We start from the raw sequence: 21,204 nt of genomic DNA, 5'->3' as shown, positions 1-21,204 counted from the left end.
TAGTAAACAATTCATTGAAACAAATCTATTTTGGAAGTTCTGCCTTATTTATTTATTTTTATTGAGCTATATTAATGAGAACATTGCGACCTTTAAGCTTCAGCATAGAAGCAAGGTTATCTTTTTACAATTCTCAGTATAATAGGATAATTTTTATTTACTTCGTAGGCTATTACAGAATGACATTGCACTGAGCCTTTGTGGAAGAAGCAAGATTTAAACGTCAGTTCTTCAATGTGCATCCTTCTATTCAAATTCGATCCCCGACCAGTTTCAAAAAATGCATACAGGTAAAGATGGTTCTAGTTAAAACAGACTTGTTTCTGTAATTTTAATACAATTTATTTTTGTAGCCAATGTTTGAATCAGAAACTCAAGCCAGTGTTAGGTGCTCAATTATGCTTTTGTAATGTTTACCTTCATGACTTTCCTCGTTGGAGTATTTACTGTAACCTTTTGTTTTCAGACTGTCAGAAGACTTGAGCTTTGCAATCACGGACCTTTTGCTGGTGGTCTGTTATGTGGTGTAGGATAAATCCTTTAAATATTGTAACTCATGCCTTCTACTTTATCACTTAAACTAGGGGGAATCATGTTTGTTGGGGCATCACAGCTGTAGTAGTGAGGTTCAGGAAAAGATGCAATTTTTTCAGTAGGGTGGATACGCTTGGGGCTTTCAGTTTGAAACCAACAATTTGAAGTTGGCCTGGAAAGTAATTGAAGGACAGTAGAGCAGAAGTATTGCAGTTATTGACCACTGTGTATCATTGTGCCTTTCATTGACTTGTTTTTCTGGCCTTCTGTATTGAGAAGCAGATGCCATTCTATAGAAATAAAGGAAATGGGAACCAAAATGTCAATTGTCCCTAGAGTGCATTCCTTTCTGCATCTGGAATCTGCCTAAAAAGGGCTTTTGTTTATGATGTGACTGGTGCTGAAGTAATAGATCCATTTATTTGCTCTGACTTTCTTTGTGTTGCTAGTTAGCAAAAGACAGATGCATCAATTTGATGCCTCTTGAGAAAATCCTTTGGATGTAAACTGTAGTTGCTTGCCAAGTGAACTTTCTGCCTTGATCAATATTTAAAAATAAAACTTACAGTAGTTTGCTTGATATAAAACATTGCATCGAGATTGAAATTATTGATTTATAGCTGAACAACTTGCTATCAGTGTAAAAATAGGAAAACACTTTTGATATGTTTTGCGCCAAATTCAGGAATATTTAATTGTTTAAAGTTAAATCTTTCTTGGTACCTTTTGTTAAGCAGTGTCTTGCTCTACACCTCTGAGATAAATTACTCTGAGCCACCTGTTTCTGTGATAACTGCCAGGCCACAGTGTTCTTGGTGTCAGATTTTAACATCAGATACATAACTTCAGTTCTCATTTTTTTTTCTTCAACACACCATAACTAAATCTTTTTGCTTCTCTTTATTCAGAAGAATGTTGAAGTTCTTTCTTCTTAAATTGTTCCTAAGGTTTTTTCACCTTTGCCTCAGCCTTCCGAAGGACACAGGTCTGAGTGTCAGCTGGAAATGGTACCCAGCCCTCCTGATTCCCTGAACAGCCATTAGACCAAGTTAGGCTCCTCTGTACTAGTCTCTTGCAAAGTGTAATTTTTCCAGGCAACTTGTGTATGTTACACTGTGCTATAGCTCTGTTTATTTCATCATGAGCTCTTGGAACAGTTTTCCCAACCAAAAGGGGGTTTCTGTACCTGCAGACATAATAATTTGTCTGTACATGCTAAAACAGGCATCTACAATTAATTTTCTTACTATTCTCTACTTTGTGTCTCTAGCTAAAAGAGAACGTCGAAAGTAGGCATTAAAAGTTGAAAAGACAAACTGCGTATCATTGGCTATTTTCTTGTAGCCAATAAACTTTCTCAAACTAGAACATGTTCTCCATAACACAAGAATTTTCCATCCAGGTAGGCTTTGGTTTTGAGAGCAGTACATGGGCAAAAGCTTACAGTTCACCTTTGTGATGCACTAATGAATCTCTGGCTTCCTGCACCCTGGCAACTTGCTCTTCTACCCTTTTTCCTCCGTGTTCTCTCTACAGGCCTATTTGTAGTAAAGTTTAGTGCGTCATAACAAACGCTTTACTGTAGTCCATTATTATTGTCAAAGGTAACATGCTGCCTTTCCATCTTTCTGAGCTTTACTGCATGCATCTTACAAATAAATACACGTTTCAAGCTTCAAAGCTATAATCACAGAGTCTTTTTATGGAACTGAATTACATTGTAGGAAATTGCTTTAATGGAGTGATTTCTCATGTTTTCATCTCTCTGCCTCAACATTAAAATAAATCTTAATGTGTAAATCCTAGTACAGTTGCATTATTTCGGCTATAAAATAGCTGAATAGGCTTTTTGCAATTTATTAGAAGATGAGGGTCACTTAATATTGCTCCTTTTTGATATGATTATGTTTCATAGAAGACAAAATGAAGATATTTTGATTATAGCGATCCTGTATACTAGCCTTGTGCTAAATTTAAGCATCTGTGTATTAAACTTCAGATGGAGAATATTCAATCACACCAGAAAGACTTCATTTATTTTTAATATTTACACACTATAAACAAACCATGGTTTTGTGTCAAGAATTATTGAAAGCAAAATGTAATTGGAGCTTCAGCAAATGAGAAATGCACTTCAGGTCAGGATGTTCTACCAATGAAAAACGCCATTAAAAAAAAAGGTAATGGTTGAAAAAAGACTGCTGGCAGAGCAGCATCAAATGAAAGCTCATCTGCAAGTTTGAAACTGGCAGCATCTGAGGGCTGATTCTCGGCATACAAACCCAGTAACACTTCTAACTCAACCTTTATTTATAGATACCCTGCATCTACCTGATGTTGCAATAAGTCATGAAATTTGGTTTCTGATGGTGTCTTCCATTGCTTTTGAATAACAGAAGATATGAACTTCCTCACTTTCAAAAGACGGACGTGCACAGAGCAGCCTAGACTTTGCTTTCCAGTGTTCCAGCTCTACCACTGCCAATGAAATGACTGTCACATACGCTCAGTAAGGTGTTTCTATGGTCTGTGAGGGAGCATGCCAAACAAGTTGCTGTGCTTTAATAACTTCTGCTGGATGATATGGACAGGGAAACAGTTTTTGCTTTTCAAAGCCCAAGAACTGAGACTCTTCTGAATTCCTCTGAAGCTGTCTGGCTGTGCTGACTTTTTAACTCTTACCTGCTTTACATTCACAGCCTGACTGGCTTGAACTGGTGTTATTGCTGAATTTGACTGGGCTGCTCTCCTACCAAACCTGGAACTTTAAAGGAAGATCTGTCCTATTAATATCTTATATGTCCACTGCTTCTTAAATATCATGTTAAACTTGGTCTTCAAACCTGCAGGTGCCATTTGTGATAATTATCAAAGTACAGAGCAGAGGGAACCAGGCAGCTCTGGCAGAATCCTTGCCGCTGTTGCGTAATGATGTCTGGTGGTGTTTAATATCTGTTTGTTTTCTAAAACTATCAAGGTTTAGATGGCACATGAAGAGTGGCAGCACACTTTTTGTCAGGACAGCACTTGGTCTTGTAGAGCGATGTGTTTATTTTAAATATAAATGCTGGATTTCATCCAGCAGCATTTTTCAATTGCATGTTATTTTTCATAACTTCTACCTCCTGACTGAGTAGCCTGTAGAGCTGCTTGTAGTTTCTCTGCTGCAAGGGCTGACTCTCACTAAGGATTCAACTATTTTGTCCTGCTGCTCTGGTAGAACTCAGATTATGGAAGCAGCTACATACGCAAAAGAACCCCCACGAAACAACAAAAAACAAAGGGGAAAAGCCCCACCAAAATACCTCAATTGTTACAAACCTCTCTGTCTTTTCCCTTTACTTTTCTGTGTCCTTGCATGCTGTTGTTTCTTCAAATAAATTTCAATGGGGCTGGACCTTTGCGACAAATTTGTCGCTGTTCTGGGTACTTAAAAGACAAAAGCAGCTGACTCTGAACCACGTAAGCAGAGCTTTAGGTGTCGAAGATGGATTAAAAAATACTGTGACTACGAGATCTTAAGTAATGATCCACTAAAAACACACTTATGCTTCAGATTTTTTTTTATAAGTTACCTATAAATCTGTGGGTTAGCTTTATTTTTTTTTAATTTAGCTGTAACTTCACATGCTGAGGAATCTTAAGATTACTTATGCAATCTTAATTCAATCTCTAGCATTATTCTCTGATAGTTGCCTCTTTATTCAGACAAGATAGACTTGCTGAATATCTCAAGACAACGAGAAAGCTGCTGTCAGATGTCATTCAGCCTTTACACAGAGTGCTAAAGTTGAGATGGGAGGATAAAGAACAATTTCATACTTAAAATGAGCTAATGCTGTGGCAAGAATTGGACTCTGTTCCTGCCCATACTGTGATGTTCCTATTTGTAAATAGTAGTATCTTTGTCTTCTTATGTTCTACAGGCTTATTCTAGCAGCTAATAGAGATGAATTTTACCACAGACCATCCAAACCAGCAGAATTTTGGGACAGCAGCCATGAGATCCTTAGTGGTGTGTATGTCTTGTTGCTTTGAGTTGGTTTCATACCATTTATAAGGGAATTATGGCCTGAATCTTTTGTTATTGGGGTGGTGGTGGTGCATTTCTAATAAGAAATGTGCTTCTTCCATATACTTCTGGGGAAAAAAACATCTTAAGTTTGAAAGATGAGTTGTGCTATGATTATCTTCTTTGTGTTTTAATATCTTGTGGTTTTTTTCCCAGTTTTATGTTCTTTAGCTGACTTTAGTCCAAGCAGTGCAATGGAAATACATCAGATGAATTTCTCCATGACAAATTATTACTTTGGCTTTGTCAAATACACTGAAATACTTCTTAAAATAGGTGGAATTAGCTATTCCATGGGCTAATTGTCTGTAATAGTGACTTGAAGTCATTAAACCAAGCCTCAAGACAGTGAAAACTTTATCATTTCTTATCAGCTAATAATCCATAGACTATGGAATAATTTTAGTTATTGATCTATCAGTTATTAGCTTTTGTCTCTACATTTTGCTAACCTGATAGTACAGTCACTCAGCTGTCTGGTTCTCCTTTGTAGGGAATCTATCTGTCATTTTAAAATATAATCAATACTTCTGCATTTTCTCAGAAACAGAAGTTAAACTCTGGAAGTCAAAGCATTGTTTAGATGCAAGGTTTTGACTTTGCAAATCCTTTTTGCTGCTGCGTGTTCCTGCCATTGGCAGGGAGGCCTGTGAGAATACGTTATTCCCACTGCGCTGCAACTCTCTTGCTTCTGACGTTCTGGCTGATGTTTCTGTTTTGTGCCAGACATTCTGGATGCTGCTTCCTCTGCTGTGCGACAGTTTAAAACAAACAAAAAAAACCTGGAAACTGAAGGGCCATGATTTTTATCTTATACCCTTGTCAGATCTATCCATATTTGGCATTAAAAACTGGTATATTTTCTGCATGGGGGTGTATCTGTGGAGATCCCATTAATGTATGTCTTTGAGTTAAGAATGTTATCTCAAATGAAAGCAGCAATTTGAACCAAAATAAATCAAATTTTTCTTTGTGTGACTTAAAAATAAGAAAATATTTTGCACTTAGCAATTCCTTTTTTCCAAACTTGCTGTATGTGTTAATCAGTGGGCATTGGTCAACAAAGCTGTATGTTTTTCTTTGGTGTGCCTTTTAGTTAAGGCAGAGAATAGTAGTAAGAGTATTGTGTAAGGATGTGATATGGCTAAACTCTGTGCTGAAGTTTTGGATGCTGAAGAAAGGAAGGAGTTTCTGAATAACGATCTAAAACCTGTTCTTTTGATCTTCTAATGAAAGTTAATGACATGATGATTCAGAATCAAAAGGTTTCTAACAGTATACCTGTTGTATTGAACTAGTTTTTGTTTTTCCATTAAGCGCTTGCTGGTTAACATGAGCTCATTACAAATAGGTAGTGTTTTGGGTTTGTGGTTTTTTTATTTTAACTTGTACTCTTCCAAGAGGTTTCGTTGTAGGCTTCACTTTTGGGGTCCCCCTCCTCAGTGCAGATTACTGTTACCAGACTCCAAGATTTGTATCAGTTACCTAGCTTACTCTAATGTTTTCTTTTTACTTGTGAATTTAAACTTGAAAATGACATTTTAATATTTTTTACTTTTGAGCTAACAAGCATTCTGAGGCTACTTAAAATTTTATATGAATTTAGCAATAGACAAAGCTTATAATTTTGCTTTTACACTTAATTTTCTCATTATGTCTCATCTTCTACTGCAGTAGCTTGGAAAATATAGTGCAGAATCAGAGGGCAGGTAATTGAAGTGGGCTTACATCGCTTGTCCAGAACGGCAGGCTTCCACCTACTGCAAGACATGGGATATGCATTAAGAAATTCTGATTTAAGCTTGGGATTTTTTAAAATGAATGTAATAGCCTAACTCTTACTTATTCCATTAGGTCTGGATATGGAGGAAGGAAAAGAAGGTGGAACGTGGCTGGGAATCAGTAAGAAAGGCAAGATGGCAGCCCTGACAAACTATATGCAGCCAAACGTTGATAAAAATGCAAAAGGAAGAGGTATGAGGGAGTAGAAATAGAAAAAGGAGAAAGTGAACAAACAAGCCCTGGTGCCCCAGTAATATAGTGATGATTACAGTATTAATTTTTTTTAACACCACTTTATAGATAAATAAAATGGCTATGTACTGTGAACAAAATTGGATGAGTTTGAGTACCTGTGTGGGGAACTGGACTTGGATAATGACAAGCTCAATGCTTGTCTAGTTGTTCTGTTAATTGGACTTACTGTCAAGAGAAGACAGTTGGTACTGCATTTCTGTTCAGAATGTAACTTCAGGCTCTTGGCACTACACCTTGTTTTACTTTTGCCTTGCTGGATTTTTTGCAAGCCTGTCAGAGTAGTGAGTTCACACATCTGAGTTGCTTTATGTACTTCTCTTTCTCAGGTGCTCTTGTAACAAACTTCTTGACTACAGATCTGGACAGCTACTCTTACTTGAAGAAAGTTTCAGTAGAAGCACATCTTTACAATGGATTTAATTTATTAGCAGCTGACCTGAAGTAAGTCTACAGAATATCACAGTTCAAATGTCAAGGGGAGAGAGATAATGGCAGTGATGTACACATGCTTCTTAGAACAGAAGTGTAACTTCCTGTCAGAGTGACTGTATCATTAATTTTTGCTGAAACCAAAAAAAATCAGCACATAACAAATACCTTCTTCAAGTTTCTGTAGCTGAAGAAAGGACCTTGGCTAATTGATTATAGTCTGTGTGGTTGGCACAGTCCTTCCCACTGTGCATGTGTGTGCACACAAGTATAAATGCTGATTTTTATTTGCATTATGCTTGATTTAGAAGAAGGGGAATCCAGGACTAAGTCACCTCCAGGCTACGTGTCAGTCGTCAGTTAGATATGTACTTGAGGACTATAAGCAGGTATCCATGACCAAGAGCACGGCACCGCTTTGGCACACTTTCTGCAGAAGCATTAATCCTGTTGGGCCCTGCACTATCAGGTGACTGAGGTCTAAAAGGATGAATACAGGAAGGCAGACATGTCCCACCTCTGAAGATACCAGAAGTGTATTTCTGGTTTGGTGTGCCTGCTTAGAAAGCATAGGTTATAAGCATATAAGGTATAAGGTATGTAAGTATATAGGTTATGTTTCCAAAAGTTTAATCCAGAAACAAATTAGGCAATTACAGGGTTTGCTGCTTTTCTCTTATTTTTACTCTAAACTTTACAAAGTTCATTATCCCACCACAGACTTCCCAAAATTATTCTGTTGCTTAAATTAATTTTTAGCATGGTCAGAGGATTTGAGTTTTTGTGCTCGCTGGTGCATGTTGCTGCCTGGCCAGCTTTCATAAACTGGGAGGCTATGTGTAACTGAAAAGATAACAGGAGGAATAGTCTTACTAGGTTTTAAAGCAAACATGACACTCAAGGTGTGAGCTAGCAAGCAGTAAGTATGCTTGAGTTTCTTTTTTCTAATTTAGGTAAATAGAATAGTCATAATGGCTGCTAGTATAATGATATTAAAGTAGATTTGATTTACATTATTTGTTAAGGCAATCATTCATGTGTTCTGTTTGTTTGTTTATTCCTCCATGCTGGGCTGATAGGGAATTGTATGCTCAATGGAATAGTGTCTCTGTGGTGATGCAGGTTGTAATTCCTTGCCAAGTACCACTCGGAAAGCTGTACGTGTTGATTAACTTCTCCGTTTTGACACGTCCTTAGCCTTGGATACTCTGATGAAATGAAATTCTTGGCAAGTTAATGATGCAGAGCAGTTTCTATAAGATATGTAAACTTGTCATCTTAGGAAATTAGAAGTACTCCTGAGAGAAATGTAGTATATAAATGGAAGCTACTTTTCTATGTAAATAGCAAATGTTATTGCAGTTGATGCTATTTTGTTGGGCCGTGTTACTGTTCAAAGAAAAGACTGAAGACTATTCTTTACATGTTCTTCTGTTGTGTAATGAAGTGATTTGCTCTGTTAGAGTGATGTGAAATGGAGAGGAAACTCAAATTGGAAGTGGAAATGAAGCACTGTTGGGGGAGTGTGTCTGAGCACATGATATTGCTGACTGTAGGCATCACATTTAGAGAGAGATTTACAGTGTCTCAGTTTTCAGGTACATGTTTCAGGAAAAGAAATTTTCATGTCCTCTCTGTATTAAGATGATGACAGTATGCTGGATGATACAGGTGCAATGATGTGAGAAGGAGAGTTGTAAACCATACAGGTTGTAAAATCTTGTTTATTTCCACAGCTTTGTGTGACTCTTATTTTAAACACACATGGGTTTTGACACTTTTAGTGTAATCTGTTTGCTCTGTGGCATCTCATTATGTCACTTTAAACTATTCATTTCTTTTTTTTGATAAGAATACTGTGTTGGAAAAAGTACTTTTAGCTTTCTAACCCCTTCAGTTTATCATCTTGCTCTACCTGCTGAGCATGAGAGTCATGAAAACTTATCCCATTATGCTAAATGTACCTTTATGTTGAATGTATAGCATATAGCAAACAGTGTCTGTTTGGAGTCTTGTGTGGCTGCAAAATTAGCTTCTAAGGAGGCCATGTTGCTACTCCTGCAGTTCTGACTATCGTAGGTCTGATTAGAGACGAACGAGGTTCTCGGAAGCTGGACGGGTCTCTGAGAAAATGTCTGCTTAAGATTCAGAGTAAGTTTTCTTATTTCTCCCTTTGTGGTAATACCAAAAGCAAAGTGAGCTTCTTTTGTTGATGATTGAGACAGCATTTCTGTCTTGGGGAAACCTGTGTTTATGTCCAACTTGTGTTGGGGCTGTTGTTGCAGCATCTCACTTGTGTCCCATACCACAAAGTGTGCAATACAGACTGCCCTGAAGGACAAACCAAAGCGGCAGCTTCTTGTCACTCACCCAGCAAGTTTAGAGTCTCTGACAGGTTGTCAGTCAGAGCACATATTGTTTATGTGCAATAAGATCCCTGTGTAATAGGAGTGAATCGTTTTCTCCATGAGGAATAGGTGAATTGTTTCTTACAGAACAACTCAGCTGCAGAAAAAGGCCTTTCATGTGAGCTTTTCTGCTCTCCCCTGTGACAGGCACTTTTCAGTCCCTCCAGGGGAAATGTAGTGAATTATACCATCACCTGCATCAACTAATTTGGTAATGTACTGAAAATAGTGGTTATGCACTAGGATGTATTCTTCATGTTCTGAGTGGAGAGTGAAGTTTAGTTAATAACAGGTTTTATCCTTGATGTGATGATGGATAGGACTGAGTTCCAGTTGAAACTGCAGATCCCCAAAACAATGGGGTTGGAATGGGGGGGGATAGCTATAAAACATAAATTTCATATTATATATTTGTAAAGTGTATATAACTTATATACAGATATATATAGACTGTATATATTTGGTTTTTAATGTGTAAATCTACAGTCAGTTATGTAGTAATGTCATTGAGATAAGAAGGGCAAACTGAAGAAAAAGTGTTTGGGAGAAGAGTTAACTCAACTGTCGATAGTGCAGGGCCTCGTAAGATTAAAACACCTGAACAGTGTGACCAAGTTTTAGAAACACAGACGATCTTGTTCAGTAGGGTTATCAAGACGAGGCTACGTGAGAGGGACTTGATTGCTCTCCTGAGATAAGACTTAGGAGCTTTTTCCAGTGAAAAGTAAGATCGGGTCGGACTGCTGGTGTGGAAAGAATATAGCTGGTGAGTTGTGGTGATTGCTCGGTGAGCTCACTGACATTTCTTCTCATGCACTGTCTGCCCCAATAGCACCTTCTGCTGAGTACATCTGTCTGGCTCCTTGTGACCTCCTCATGAAAATGAGGTGTCCAGGTGCTTCTCTACCGTGTTCTCTATGACCCCCTTAGAAATATTTCTGCATAGATCCTCAGGCATTTGCAAGTCTAATGAGATGGACAGTCCAATGTCAAGAGAAGGAAAAAAGCTTCTGCAAAACCTTTTTATCCCTTTCTTTTGGTGTCAGCTTCTGCCTGGCTCAAAAACTTAGGGTAACACCAAATAAATGTTTAGACACTGCCAACAAAATCAGACTAGTCCTTTAAAACAGATTTTGTATGCTGTGAGTATCTGGCAGTATTCTTTTCACTGTTTTATTTGATGGTGAGTGATATATGTACAAAAATGTTTGGGCTTTGTAGTTGGTGGTTTGGTGTGTGGGGTGGTTTTTTTGTTAGTTTGGTTTTTTGGCAGGTATTTTTTAGCTTCAGAACAAAAGTTTTCAGATAAGCTCATGAACATCGAAGAAAATAAAATTAATCTGTGAACCATACTACTTGGTTGAAACTACTGTTCACCATTTCAGGCTGCCAGTTTCATCTTTTCTCCTCGCACAAATAGCACATGCACGCATGATTAATAAAACAATCTAATGTCCTTGTTTGTCAAATACCCTGTTAGAAGATGAGAGCTCAGTGCCCAGAGGAGTGATCACTTGGTGATAACCACACCCCGTGGAGCTTTATTGCCTCATTACTTTTTTCTTCTCCTTTCTGTTTATAATTTTGTTGAACAAGACTTAAAGCCAACTTGAAGTTGAAGCAGGGCAGGAGAGCAGGAGGGCATTGCTGACATTTCATCAGCATTAGGAAATAATTCTAGCAAACTCTGCCTGGCTTTCATGTTGCTGTGAAACATCTATTACTACTGAGATTTATGCTGCCTGGTCTATTTCCTAGAATATTTATTATTGCTTACGTTTTTTGACAGAATGATGTATCTAAGAGCATAATTTTTACGTAGTTTTAGTTTTTTCCCCTTTCTGCTGTCAGCTATGGCTGCGATTTAAAAAAAAACGTGTCTACTGGGTCCTATTGTCATCACTATAATTATGCCTTTATTACTTCTCCAGTGAAATTGGTGTCTGTACGTGTAAAGCTGGGAGGGAAGAGAATCCGAGTCCAAGCCAGGATTTTGAGGCTATTGCTGAGATCAAGCTCTCAGTGATTTTTTAATTTTTTTTTTTTTCATCTTGGCTTCTGCCTTTGTGTTCAGTACTGAGTATCTGTAAACAGTAGGAAGCAAATAGGCAGAGCCAAATGATAAAAGAAAGAGCAGCTGACTGGCACACTGAACTAGATTTTTGGAAGTATCCTTGTTTCAGAAGCCTCTTGGAAAGGCTTCAGTCCTCTTTTGACAGCAGCAGTGTTGCAGTGGAGGTAAGTGTAATGGAAAACACACATCTGGGGGCATGTGGAATGTAGAAACAATAAGATACAGATGTCCTGAATTAGTGACCCTGCAGTTTGTATGTATTCCCTGTCTTTTTGTTAAACTCCAGGGGATCTTGTTACTGAATTTCTCAGTCACAAGAATCTCGGAACAGATGCTAGATGATAATATTATTTCACATAAAAAGCCATTGCTAAAGGAAGTCAGTAGTGCCTACTTGTGCAGCACGTGGTCTCATTGATGGCAGGACTTGCCATACAGCCGTGTTCAAGGGCTTGCTTGGGCCATTTGTCTCCCTTTCCATCTAAAACTCTGTCTTTTGAGACCTCAGGTGATAACAATTGTTCTGATCTTTTCTCTTCGTAGACCTTCCACAGCAGATACAGGCTCAACAATTTGAAAAGAGAGTATTTAATGCACTGATAAAATACTTTTCAGTTCAGACACCAGCACTTACACAAAAAAGCCCCTATAATGACCTTAATGATTTTGCTTTATTTGCTTAATGCATAAAATGCTTGTAGTGTGTTTATAATTGCTACTGCAGTTTTAATTTTTTTATGACCCAAGTGTTAATGTTTAAGTAGGCCATTAGCAGCCAACTTTTTTTTCGTGTTTTTTAATGTTGGTTTATTTGTTCTGTGCTTAGTCATTGACTGCATTGTATTAATTCCAGCAGGATTTTATTTATGGATTATATCTTTCAAAGTATTTCTTGCTTTTGAGATACCACAAAACCAGTTTGCTCTGCAAAACACATCATTTGAGCAACTTGAGTTGTCCTAAAATACTTCTCTCAGGTATTGCTTTTCGTATGCCCCTGTTCATGGAAATGCGATGTGCCAGAGTACTCTTATATGATTTTTGTCCTAGTGTGTGAACGGGCCCAGAAGTCAGCCTGGTCTATCAGTGACAGCTCAGCTCAATGCTCTTCTTTTTTAGCTGCCAAAGGATTCTTTCTAGTATAAGTACTAATTGTGTGCCAGCTCTAAATGTACCCATCAGAACCAAGCATGTAGGAAGGGGTCTTATTCAAAACCAGACTTTGATCATTAAGCCTGGCTACTTTCCATGCAGCAGTTCCGGGTTTTTACTGAATTTTACTACAGTTATGTTTAATAATGGTGCTATTTGACGGTGGTACAGCTAATACGGTATTTTGAGAGGAGAAGAGTAACAGAATTCATGAATTATCTCTGGGCTGTGGTATCATAGTGGTAACAGTGGGAAAAACATCTTGCTGTGTTTGAAGATTGCATGAAATTAGAGCATAATCAAATATAGAAGCTGATGGTTTCTCAAGGAGAAATTCTTATTTATATTTTTCAGTACCACCAAAGGAGATGTAATTTGCTACTATGGAAACAGAGGAGAACCAGAACCTGTTTTCCTAAATCCTGGTATGTTTTTTTTCAGAAAAGTCTGAATATTACTCTCTGTTTTACAGGAGTCAGCATGTAGCTGTATTGCTCTAGTAATTTAGCTATTTAAGCATTGTCTTCACTAACTTTTCTTTTGCATTCTTTAACAACAACGACAAAAAAAACCAACAGAAACAAACCACCACCACCACCAAACCAACCAATCAAAAAAACCCCTCCAAACTCTTATCTGTCTTATCAGGTGGAGTCATTTGAAATATTTAAATTCTAGCCAGCTACTTAGAACAGTACTCCAGAATTCATCACCAAAAAGCCAATTTAAATGGACAAGCATTCACAGAAGGCTCCAAGCAGTGTAGCTGCTTGATAAGTTAATGGCAGTGGCTTATTTTCCCTGCTTAGGTTAATGGTCAAAATGTTGGTGCCAGTAAGCAAATAGTTACTGCAGCAATTACAGCATACATTCTTGGAAAAAAGCTGTTAGATTTTGTACAGCTAGAAACACAAAAAAGGTTTTAATACAAACATTTTTTTAAAAATCGAGCTGCTTGTAATAAGAAACTGAATCACAAATTTGAAGTATCTGCAGACTGTAGCAAAGGTAGTTCTTGTCTCTGTGCTTCAAGAACTAATTCCTCTTCTACGTACATGGCTGCCTTCAGGGAGAGCTGAGGTTTGGTAATCTTTGTGCTTATTCATTAGGATTGTGGTGAGAAATATAGGGTACCTCTAAAGAGAAAGGTGCTTCTTATCATCAATTTTTGCTTTGCAGTGTTTTTTCAAGAGCGAAATCAGATGCAAAAATAAATTAATATAGCTAAACTAGAAAAGACTGGACTGCAAAAATGATAATTCTGTTGTACCTTTTTCATAATTTAGCAAACCAGATCTTAAAAGTAACTGCTGCAAATATGGATTAAAGTGAACCTGTGAAACAACGTACTGAGTATTAGCAGAGATGCTTAAGCACAGCCTCATGTAAGACACATGCCTGCTGTAGTCTCCTGTTTAGGAATGGGGTGTGTGGTTTATAGCATACCTGCAAATAAAGATTGGCTCAGGAATCACTTAAATTGTATTAAAACTTGTGAAATCACTAATGCCAACTGCAAATCACCAGAATACCCTTTCCAATTTAATTTATCCCTCACCCAACATTATTTAGTAAGTATGTAGGTATTGTGCAGGTAGAAATGGTCCACAGGGACTGGTCTGTAGACATTTGATTGTTATTGCTTTTAAATCTTAAAGTTATCACATAACCTACTTATTATGGATTTCATTAATTTTATGACATGTAAAGGTTGAAGGATTAAAGTTGCTTTACAGAAATAAACTCAATAATACCAGGATTCTGAGATATTTTGTGCTTAGGTTATGTAATACCCTAATGTTTCTATTAGTGTTGTGTTCCGGAGGAAAAAAAAAAAAGCTTTGACATCTCACTTGATTTCACACTATGGTGTACAATGTGGTGTGAACAGTGCTGAAAAAAATCTTGAATTTAGCTAATTTTAGTAAACTTAAAGCAATTATGTGGGTATTGGGGTAGGGGGGGAAGGAGTTGTGGTTGTGTAATGGCTTTGTGAGTTTTTCCCCCTCTAACAAAACAATCAGAAATAGTTGTCCAGAAGAGCTGCTGAGAAATGGTTAGGTTATTTTATTATGAACTATACACCTAAGAGACTCTTACTATTTGAAGGGATGTTGTATTTATTTTATCACATGATACACATCTTTGATACGTAACTACATACCTCACTTATTTTGGAAGTAAAATGAAAGCCGGCAATAGGATGAATAAGCAAATTATCATGAGAGATTAATGATGAATTTGCTGATAGCAGGTTTTTATTTTGTCCCTCAGATTGTGTGGGATAACTATGAAGCGTGTTGTGTTTTTGCACAGGACACAGTTAATTTTATTTGCTCCAGAGCTTAAAAAGTTGATTGGTGTTTTTTTATGTCTAGGAATATATGGACTGAGTAACTCTTTGTTGGATACACCATGGAAGAAACTTCAATATGGGAAGCAGCTTTTCACAGAAGTGATCAGGAGAAGTCAAGACCTTACCAAAGAAGACTTGGTGCAGGAGCTTCTTACAGTGATGAATAATCAAGAGCCGTAAGAACATGATTGCCAGAGTTTACTCAAAAAGTGATATGACTGGTTTAAAAAATTGCATATGGAAACAATTGTGAAGAAATTTTTACCTTATATTAATTGCCTAAAGCTGGTTAATGAAGGGCAAAAGTAGTGTTCTTTCTGCAGAGACTGACTTTTATAGATTTTTAAGCAGCAGACCCAGTAAACGTTATTATTGTGGTCTTAGTACTCATAGTCTGTACAGTGATTTCTCTGTGCCCTTTTCTTTTAAAGATTTCTCTCCTCCTAGTAAGGGTGATGTGTGCAAGACAAGGGATGTGTAAATTGCTTGCCATAAACGATTAAATTAATTTTTTAAATTACTTTACTACTTCTTTCAGTCAATTACCAGACCCTGCGATTGAAGAGCAAGGGAAGGATTATATACGTCCTGTACTGAACAAGTATGCAGCTGTATGTGTTCGTTGCCCAGGTTATGGAACAAGGTAAAAAATTCATAGTCAGAAATAGTTGGGTACTGGATCAAAACATATTTCAAATCAAAATTATGCTGCGGTAAGTTTTAACTCTATAGTGACTGCTTTAAACGTGTTCAAATACTAATCAAGTATAATTTAGTAAAGTATTTCCTTGCTCAGTATTCTGGTGTCTTAGATTTGCTACTGATGAGCATTTTAAGTACACATTGTGATTCGTCTTGAGTGGGGAGTGTGACACAGCTTCAGTTTGTCCAAGACAAGATAATGCAGTTCTCCTGGTTCCCCAGTGTTGTAGCAGATCTGACCACCTCTAATTTTGATCTTGTCAAAACGTTAAAAGCTTTGAAATAATGTTTTTTAGCAGAAAAAAAACCCCATAATTATCTTCTACATCTGAGCAACTGCAGAACACATTTATCTTCCAAGAGCAAGAATAGTTCCATTTGCATAGTTAACTAAGTTAGAGGTTTCTTTAGGCGTGTCGTTGTAATATGTAGCTGCCGTTTTCACACATTAAAAACCTATTACTCTTATTCAAAAGAACGTGTATTTCCACATTTTGCCTAACTGATGTTGCTGTTTTTACTGAGAGATTATCACTTTCTGCTCAGTCTGTTCTACCAAAGCTGCAAGAAGAACAGAATAATGCAAATGCATCTTGCATTTAATCCTCAATGAGACAAAATTATAGCTGAACGCTGTTGCTGCTGGTAGGGAATTCCTACTCTAAAAGACCAGAAATTATTTTGTCAGATTGGTGTCTGGCAGTGTCAGCTGCAGCATTTCCACTGTAGAGATATAAATTGATAAGCAGAGAGCACTCGTTTCTGCAATTATTTTAAGTTGGTATTCTGAGAAAGAAACCACTGCAAAAACTGAGTATCTCTGTAAAATGTATTCCAAAAACATTTTAAATATGGGATAATGAAGGCAAAGTAGTGAAGAAGCATTTTCCTCCCTTTGCTTCACAGGTTGCAGTCTGGCTGTTTCAAAGGAAACAGGGATAACTCAGTAGAAATACCAACCCCTTAGTGGTGAATTAACACTGTATTTCAAGACTTCCCTGCTACTATAATTGTATACTCACACTTATTGTTCCCTTAGCAACATTGCTTAGTGAATAGAGATTGTTAATTAGGCCTCAGGATATTCTTCTGAGGAAATGAAGCACTTTTTTAATGAGTGAAGAACTGTGGAATGACTTGTGGAAGGCCACCACATCAGGATGGTGGAAAACTCCTGCTCCTGTCAGTCTCTCTCGGGCAGGGTGCTGCAGTGTCCCTGGAGAAACACCAGCTTGCACCTGACAAAGTGGCGTAGACGCGTGAACACAATCTCCCTTGCATTGAAACAAATTTCCCCTTTGAAAGGTTCCTAGAGAGACAAAAGTTCTTCTCTGATTGTATATCACTGTCCTATGATAATAATTAATAACGTTTAATTCTTAATGGACAAAAAATTTGAAAGAACGAAAGACTAGTATTGATGTGAATAACCCATCAGGGTACATGTAGGCTATGAAGAGAAACTTGTTTTTTATGTTACTTCTGAATGGAACACTTGGCACTAAAAAAAGTTTAACCTCTTGTGTGTCAGCTGCTGCAAGTGCAACAGGGAATCAGAGCAGGGGGGTGACAGGAGGGATGAAAATGCCTGTTTGAACTTGCCGGGATGATTTGTGCCCTGCTCGTGTGGTGATGGTGTGGTCAAGAAAAAGAAGAGCTAAAACCTTTAGAGATGAGGCCCTGCAAATGTATATAATGGACAGTTTGTACCCTTGTGTTGTTTCAGGACTAACACAGTCATTCTGGTTGACTCGGAAGGATGGGTGACTTTCACCGAGCGCAACATGATCGATGTGGATCTCAACCAGTGGAAAACAAGCACCTATGAATTCAAACTGTACACTTAACAGCTTTCCATGTGAATGGTTTGTAATAAAAGCAGTGAGAGAACAAGCCATAAAGCTCTTGTAAATGTTTTGTGTCAGCCTCCACAAGCTAAAAATAGCAAGGAAAGCAAAAGTTTAAATAAACAGGTAGCATACCCTATCATGCTTACAAGTCCTTTGGATAAAACCAAAAGAGGAAACTGGTTTTAAATTAAGTAGCAACTGTTCACAAAGGAACTTTTAAATATCACCCTGCCTCCAGGGCAAGGCCATCTTTGCCTAAGACAAAGCAATTGCTTTTTTGGAGGTGGTTTGTTTGCTGTGTTGGGGTGTTTTTGCTGTTTGGGTTTTTTAGATGTTTTAAGTAGACTCTTAAATATGTTTTCAGTTCTGAGGAGGGGAAAAATTTGCTGGTTTTATTGTTCTATCGGAAGGTTTTACCAAACTTTGCTTTCCATTTAACATACACTTTTAAGATTGTATAACTGATGCCAATGTGCATTAAGTGAATGTATGTTGTCTTTGTAGCATTAAGTGCTTTAGTAACATTTAAACTTTTCAGCAGTGCCGTGGTGCGATGTTCTGCCTGGGGACGGCAGAGCAGGGGGGATGCTTTACATTTGTTTTCCTATAGATAGTACAGCAATATGTTCTAAAACTTCATTTGAGAGTAGGTAGGAAGTTTAGTTCAGGCTCTGTTCAGTTTTACTGAAAAAAATTGTGGGAGCAGACTTGCTTATCTTTGACCGTAAGATAATTATGTGTATTGTGACATCTTCTTTCCTGATAGTCTAACTGGCAATATTGTTTTTCTTATTTTCTTCCCCAGCTGCCAGGTAAGGAATAAGTATCTGTTTGCAAACAGAAGCAGAATATGAAGCTTACTTATATCAGCTGGTTTGTACATGTGCAATTTTGGCTTCATTTCTTTATTGGTATAATGTGTTAAAGCCTGGAGTGACTGCTCATAAATTTTAAGTAAAAATAGCTATTTGTTGTAAGGTGACATTATTGCAGTCTTATACTGCTGAAAAAGTTGGATTTTAAGATGCACTTCTTATGTTCCAACATCTGTGAATTAAAAAGCTATTTAAATGCATGCTTTTTCAATTATTCAGTGCCAGTGTAGGTGATAGAAGATTCTAGCTAAAATCAAGATATTTTAATACCCTAAGTTATTTTGCTGCTATTGGTGTTCTGACTTATTTTGAATGCTGAATATCAAGTTAGTAATGGATCGCTGCTATTTTTTTCTCTATATATGCTGAGTGTATTCTTTTTATAAGCCTCTGATTATTAATAGTTATTGCAAAGTAGCAAGATTTGAGTCTCTTCACAAATATGTGCCACTATTCTGTACCTCAAGCTGGTATGTTCAAGCATCTTCACGTGTGTGTGTGTGTGTTTGTAATGGAGGCAGCAGAAAGTTGAACTTGCCATTGAGGTGAAATACTGTGAAAGGCCATTCCCAGGTTTCTAATTTTGAGGATAGTTGTCTAAAGCACCATTTAGTCAATTATTTCCTTAGTATTTGCATATTTAAATAGCTTCTAGATACAAGGACCGCTTGCATGACTAGTCACAGGTGGTTGATTCAGTGCTCTGTGAATGACTTTTGACCACCTTAATTGCAAGACGATCAATACGGTCTTGTCGAGTTGTACATGATTTGAAACTCTGAGCCTTCCAGACTCTTTCTGAGCTGTTGGAAGTGGTTAGCCCTTTATTTTGTATGGTTATTTAAACCATATATTTGTTTGAATGTTATTTTAGATGTAGAGAAATACCCATAGCTGTCTTAAATTTGAATTTGGCAAGTGCGTATTTTAAAACAAAGCTCTGTTTTGATGGCGTGCTCTTACTGAGAGTTTGCGTATCGGCCCTTTTTGTATGTTAAGGAAAAAATTGCCAGTGTATTTGAACAAGATAGTCTCTTTGAAGACATTACCTATATGACAAGCAAAATGCTTGCATGCTGTTCCATGCTAAAAGCATTTATAAACCTTACTTTTTATAGTAGCCCTGTAATAATGAGAACTTATTTTTTATGTATAGGCAAAAGAAAAGCAAGTGAGAGCATAGATATAAAAACAGGTGATAATGTATTTTGCTTTGCTTGAATCAAAATCTTAAATCTGGGATTTTCTTTTTCTTGCAATCAAACAGTAAAGAACCAACACCTCTGTTGTTGTTATTTATGTCAGATTAGTTAAAGTGAGCTTTTTAAACTTCTTTTGAAGCTTATGAGTGTTTTGTCAGTAGCTTCAGTGGAAACAGGATCAGGACTGCAGTGCAGATACCAGCAAATGTTGCTTCTCCATAGAAACGATCAAGTATTCATGAAGGGCATAATTTACTCTGGGCAAATTATAGTTGCAATGAATACACTGGAAAAAATAAACTAGATAAAGACAACAAAAAGTATTTTATTTTTGTAGAAGTATTTTTAAGAATAAAAGGGGATTTTAAATATCAGTTTTAAAGGACATAAAGGAAAAAAGTGTATATAGGAAACTATTGCGTGGCATTTTTCTAAGTTTGCTTATATTTAACATCATTTCAAAGTCATAAATTTGTAAGATATTTTTATTTCCTGTCTTTTTTCTACTAAAATGGTAGCGGAAGAAATTTTAAAATATCTGTGAAAACTCAATTCTTTTTTTTTGCTTAAGATTGTTTCATAATGGTTGTTTACATGTGTGTTTAAAACTAGATTCAGAAAAAGGTCAATCTGGTGACCAGTCTTTGTCAGCATTGGGCATTTTTGCACATACTAATTTGTCAGTAAATGTGTGTGATAAGATGAAGTAAAGTCTTTCATAAGAATTAGAAGTGAAAGAGCTCGAAGTTAAATCCATTTCAGGTAGTCAATTCTTTTTGAAGGGTGCTGTAGTTTGCTGGGGGTTTTGTCTGTTTTTTGTTGTATTGTGTGTTGGTTTCATTAATTCTGCGCTGTTGCATGGTTATACTTGTCTTATTCAGGTAAGAAATTGGAAAATATGTCTTTAAAGTTAATAATCCAGGTTTGGGGCATTCTGCATTGTTTTTCAGGTTAATAAACAGAACGTATTGACTGGAATGTTCCCAGACCAAGTGTCACAGCAATCAACTCTCTGAGAAGACAAGCAACTGGTATTGTCATTGTTACGGTGGCAACCCTAATGAAATATAGGGGAATTCCCAAAATCTGCAAAAAGAAATGCTTTATATTAACTGATGAGCCTCTAAAGTGGTCACTGCCAATTCTTGTTTGTGCAACAAGATAAATTTGGTCTGGATTACTGATCTTGAAATTAAGTGGTTGCATCCAAATGTCCGTGATAGATCCCTCCTCTGACAGCCCGGCCCTCAGCGGCATTGAGCCAGCCTTGCTCAGGGACTCATCGCCTTGTGTAAACGCATCGATTGCTTCTGTTCTGTGGAAGAAACCACATCACTTTTCAGACATTCATTAAGATAGATTAAGTAATAAACTGGAGAATATGTGGAGCCAATAGTGTCTCTTTTTGTGCTACAACATTATAATTAGTATTCAATAACCGAGGCTTTTGCCTCTTGTTAAGAGAATGTACTCTTCCAAGCAAAAGGTGAATGAAAGGGCTCATGTTTTCTCT

The 21,204-nt window shown here is 37.1% G+C and overlaps 1 protein-coding gene across 6 annotated transcripts in view; it reads left to right on the top strand.

Moving 5' to 3' along the window:
• TANGO2 (transport and golgi organization 2 homolog) overlaps window positions 1-20,069 on the top strand; it is a 33,158-nt gene extending 13,089 nt beyond the window's left edge. For 3 of the 6 annotated variants that reach the window (XM_065646696.1, XM_065646697.1, XM_065646695.1), the window contains 8 exons: window positions 169-290; window positions 4,461-4,549; window positions 6,461-6,580; window positions 6,970-7,084; window positions 13,061-13,131; window positions 15,085-15,238; window positions 15,601-15,705; window positions 17,491-20,069. In XM_065646696.1, the coding sequence (XP_065502768.1) occupies window positions 235-290; window positions 4,461-4,549; window positions 6,461-6,580; window positions 6,970-7,084; window positions 13,061-13,131; window positions 15,085-15,238; window positions 15,601-15,705; window positions 17,491-17,611 (831 nt within the window). In that variant the 5' untranslated portion in view covers window positions 169-234 and the 3' untranslated portion in view covers window positions 17,612-20,069. Of the gene's footprint in view, window positions 1-168; window positions 291-1,804; window positions 1,937-2,850; window positions 3,044-4,460; window positions 4,550-6,460; window positions 6,581-6,969; window positions 7,085-13,060; window positions 13,132-15,084; window positions 15,239-15,600; window positions 15,706-17,490 lie in introns of those variants that run through there. The other 3 variants (XM_065646698.1, XM_065646699.1, XM_065646701.1) reach the window with 3 other exon arrangements.
• The last annotated feature ends 1,135 nt before the right edge of the window (window positions 20,070-21,204 follow it).

The sequence above is a fragment of the Caloenas nicobarica genome, chromosome 16, assembly GCF_036013445.1.
Source record: "Caloenas nicobarica isolate bCalNic1 chromosome 16, bCalNic1.hap1, whole genome shotgun sequence".
In the NCBI taxonomy this organism is placed as follows: Eukaryota; Metazoa; Chordata; class Aves; order Columbiformes; family Columbidae; genus Caloenas; species Caloenas nicobarica.
This window is presented reverse-complemented; position numbering and strand designations above follow the sequence as displayed.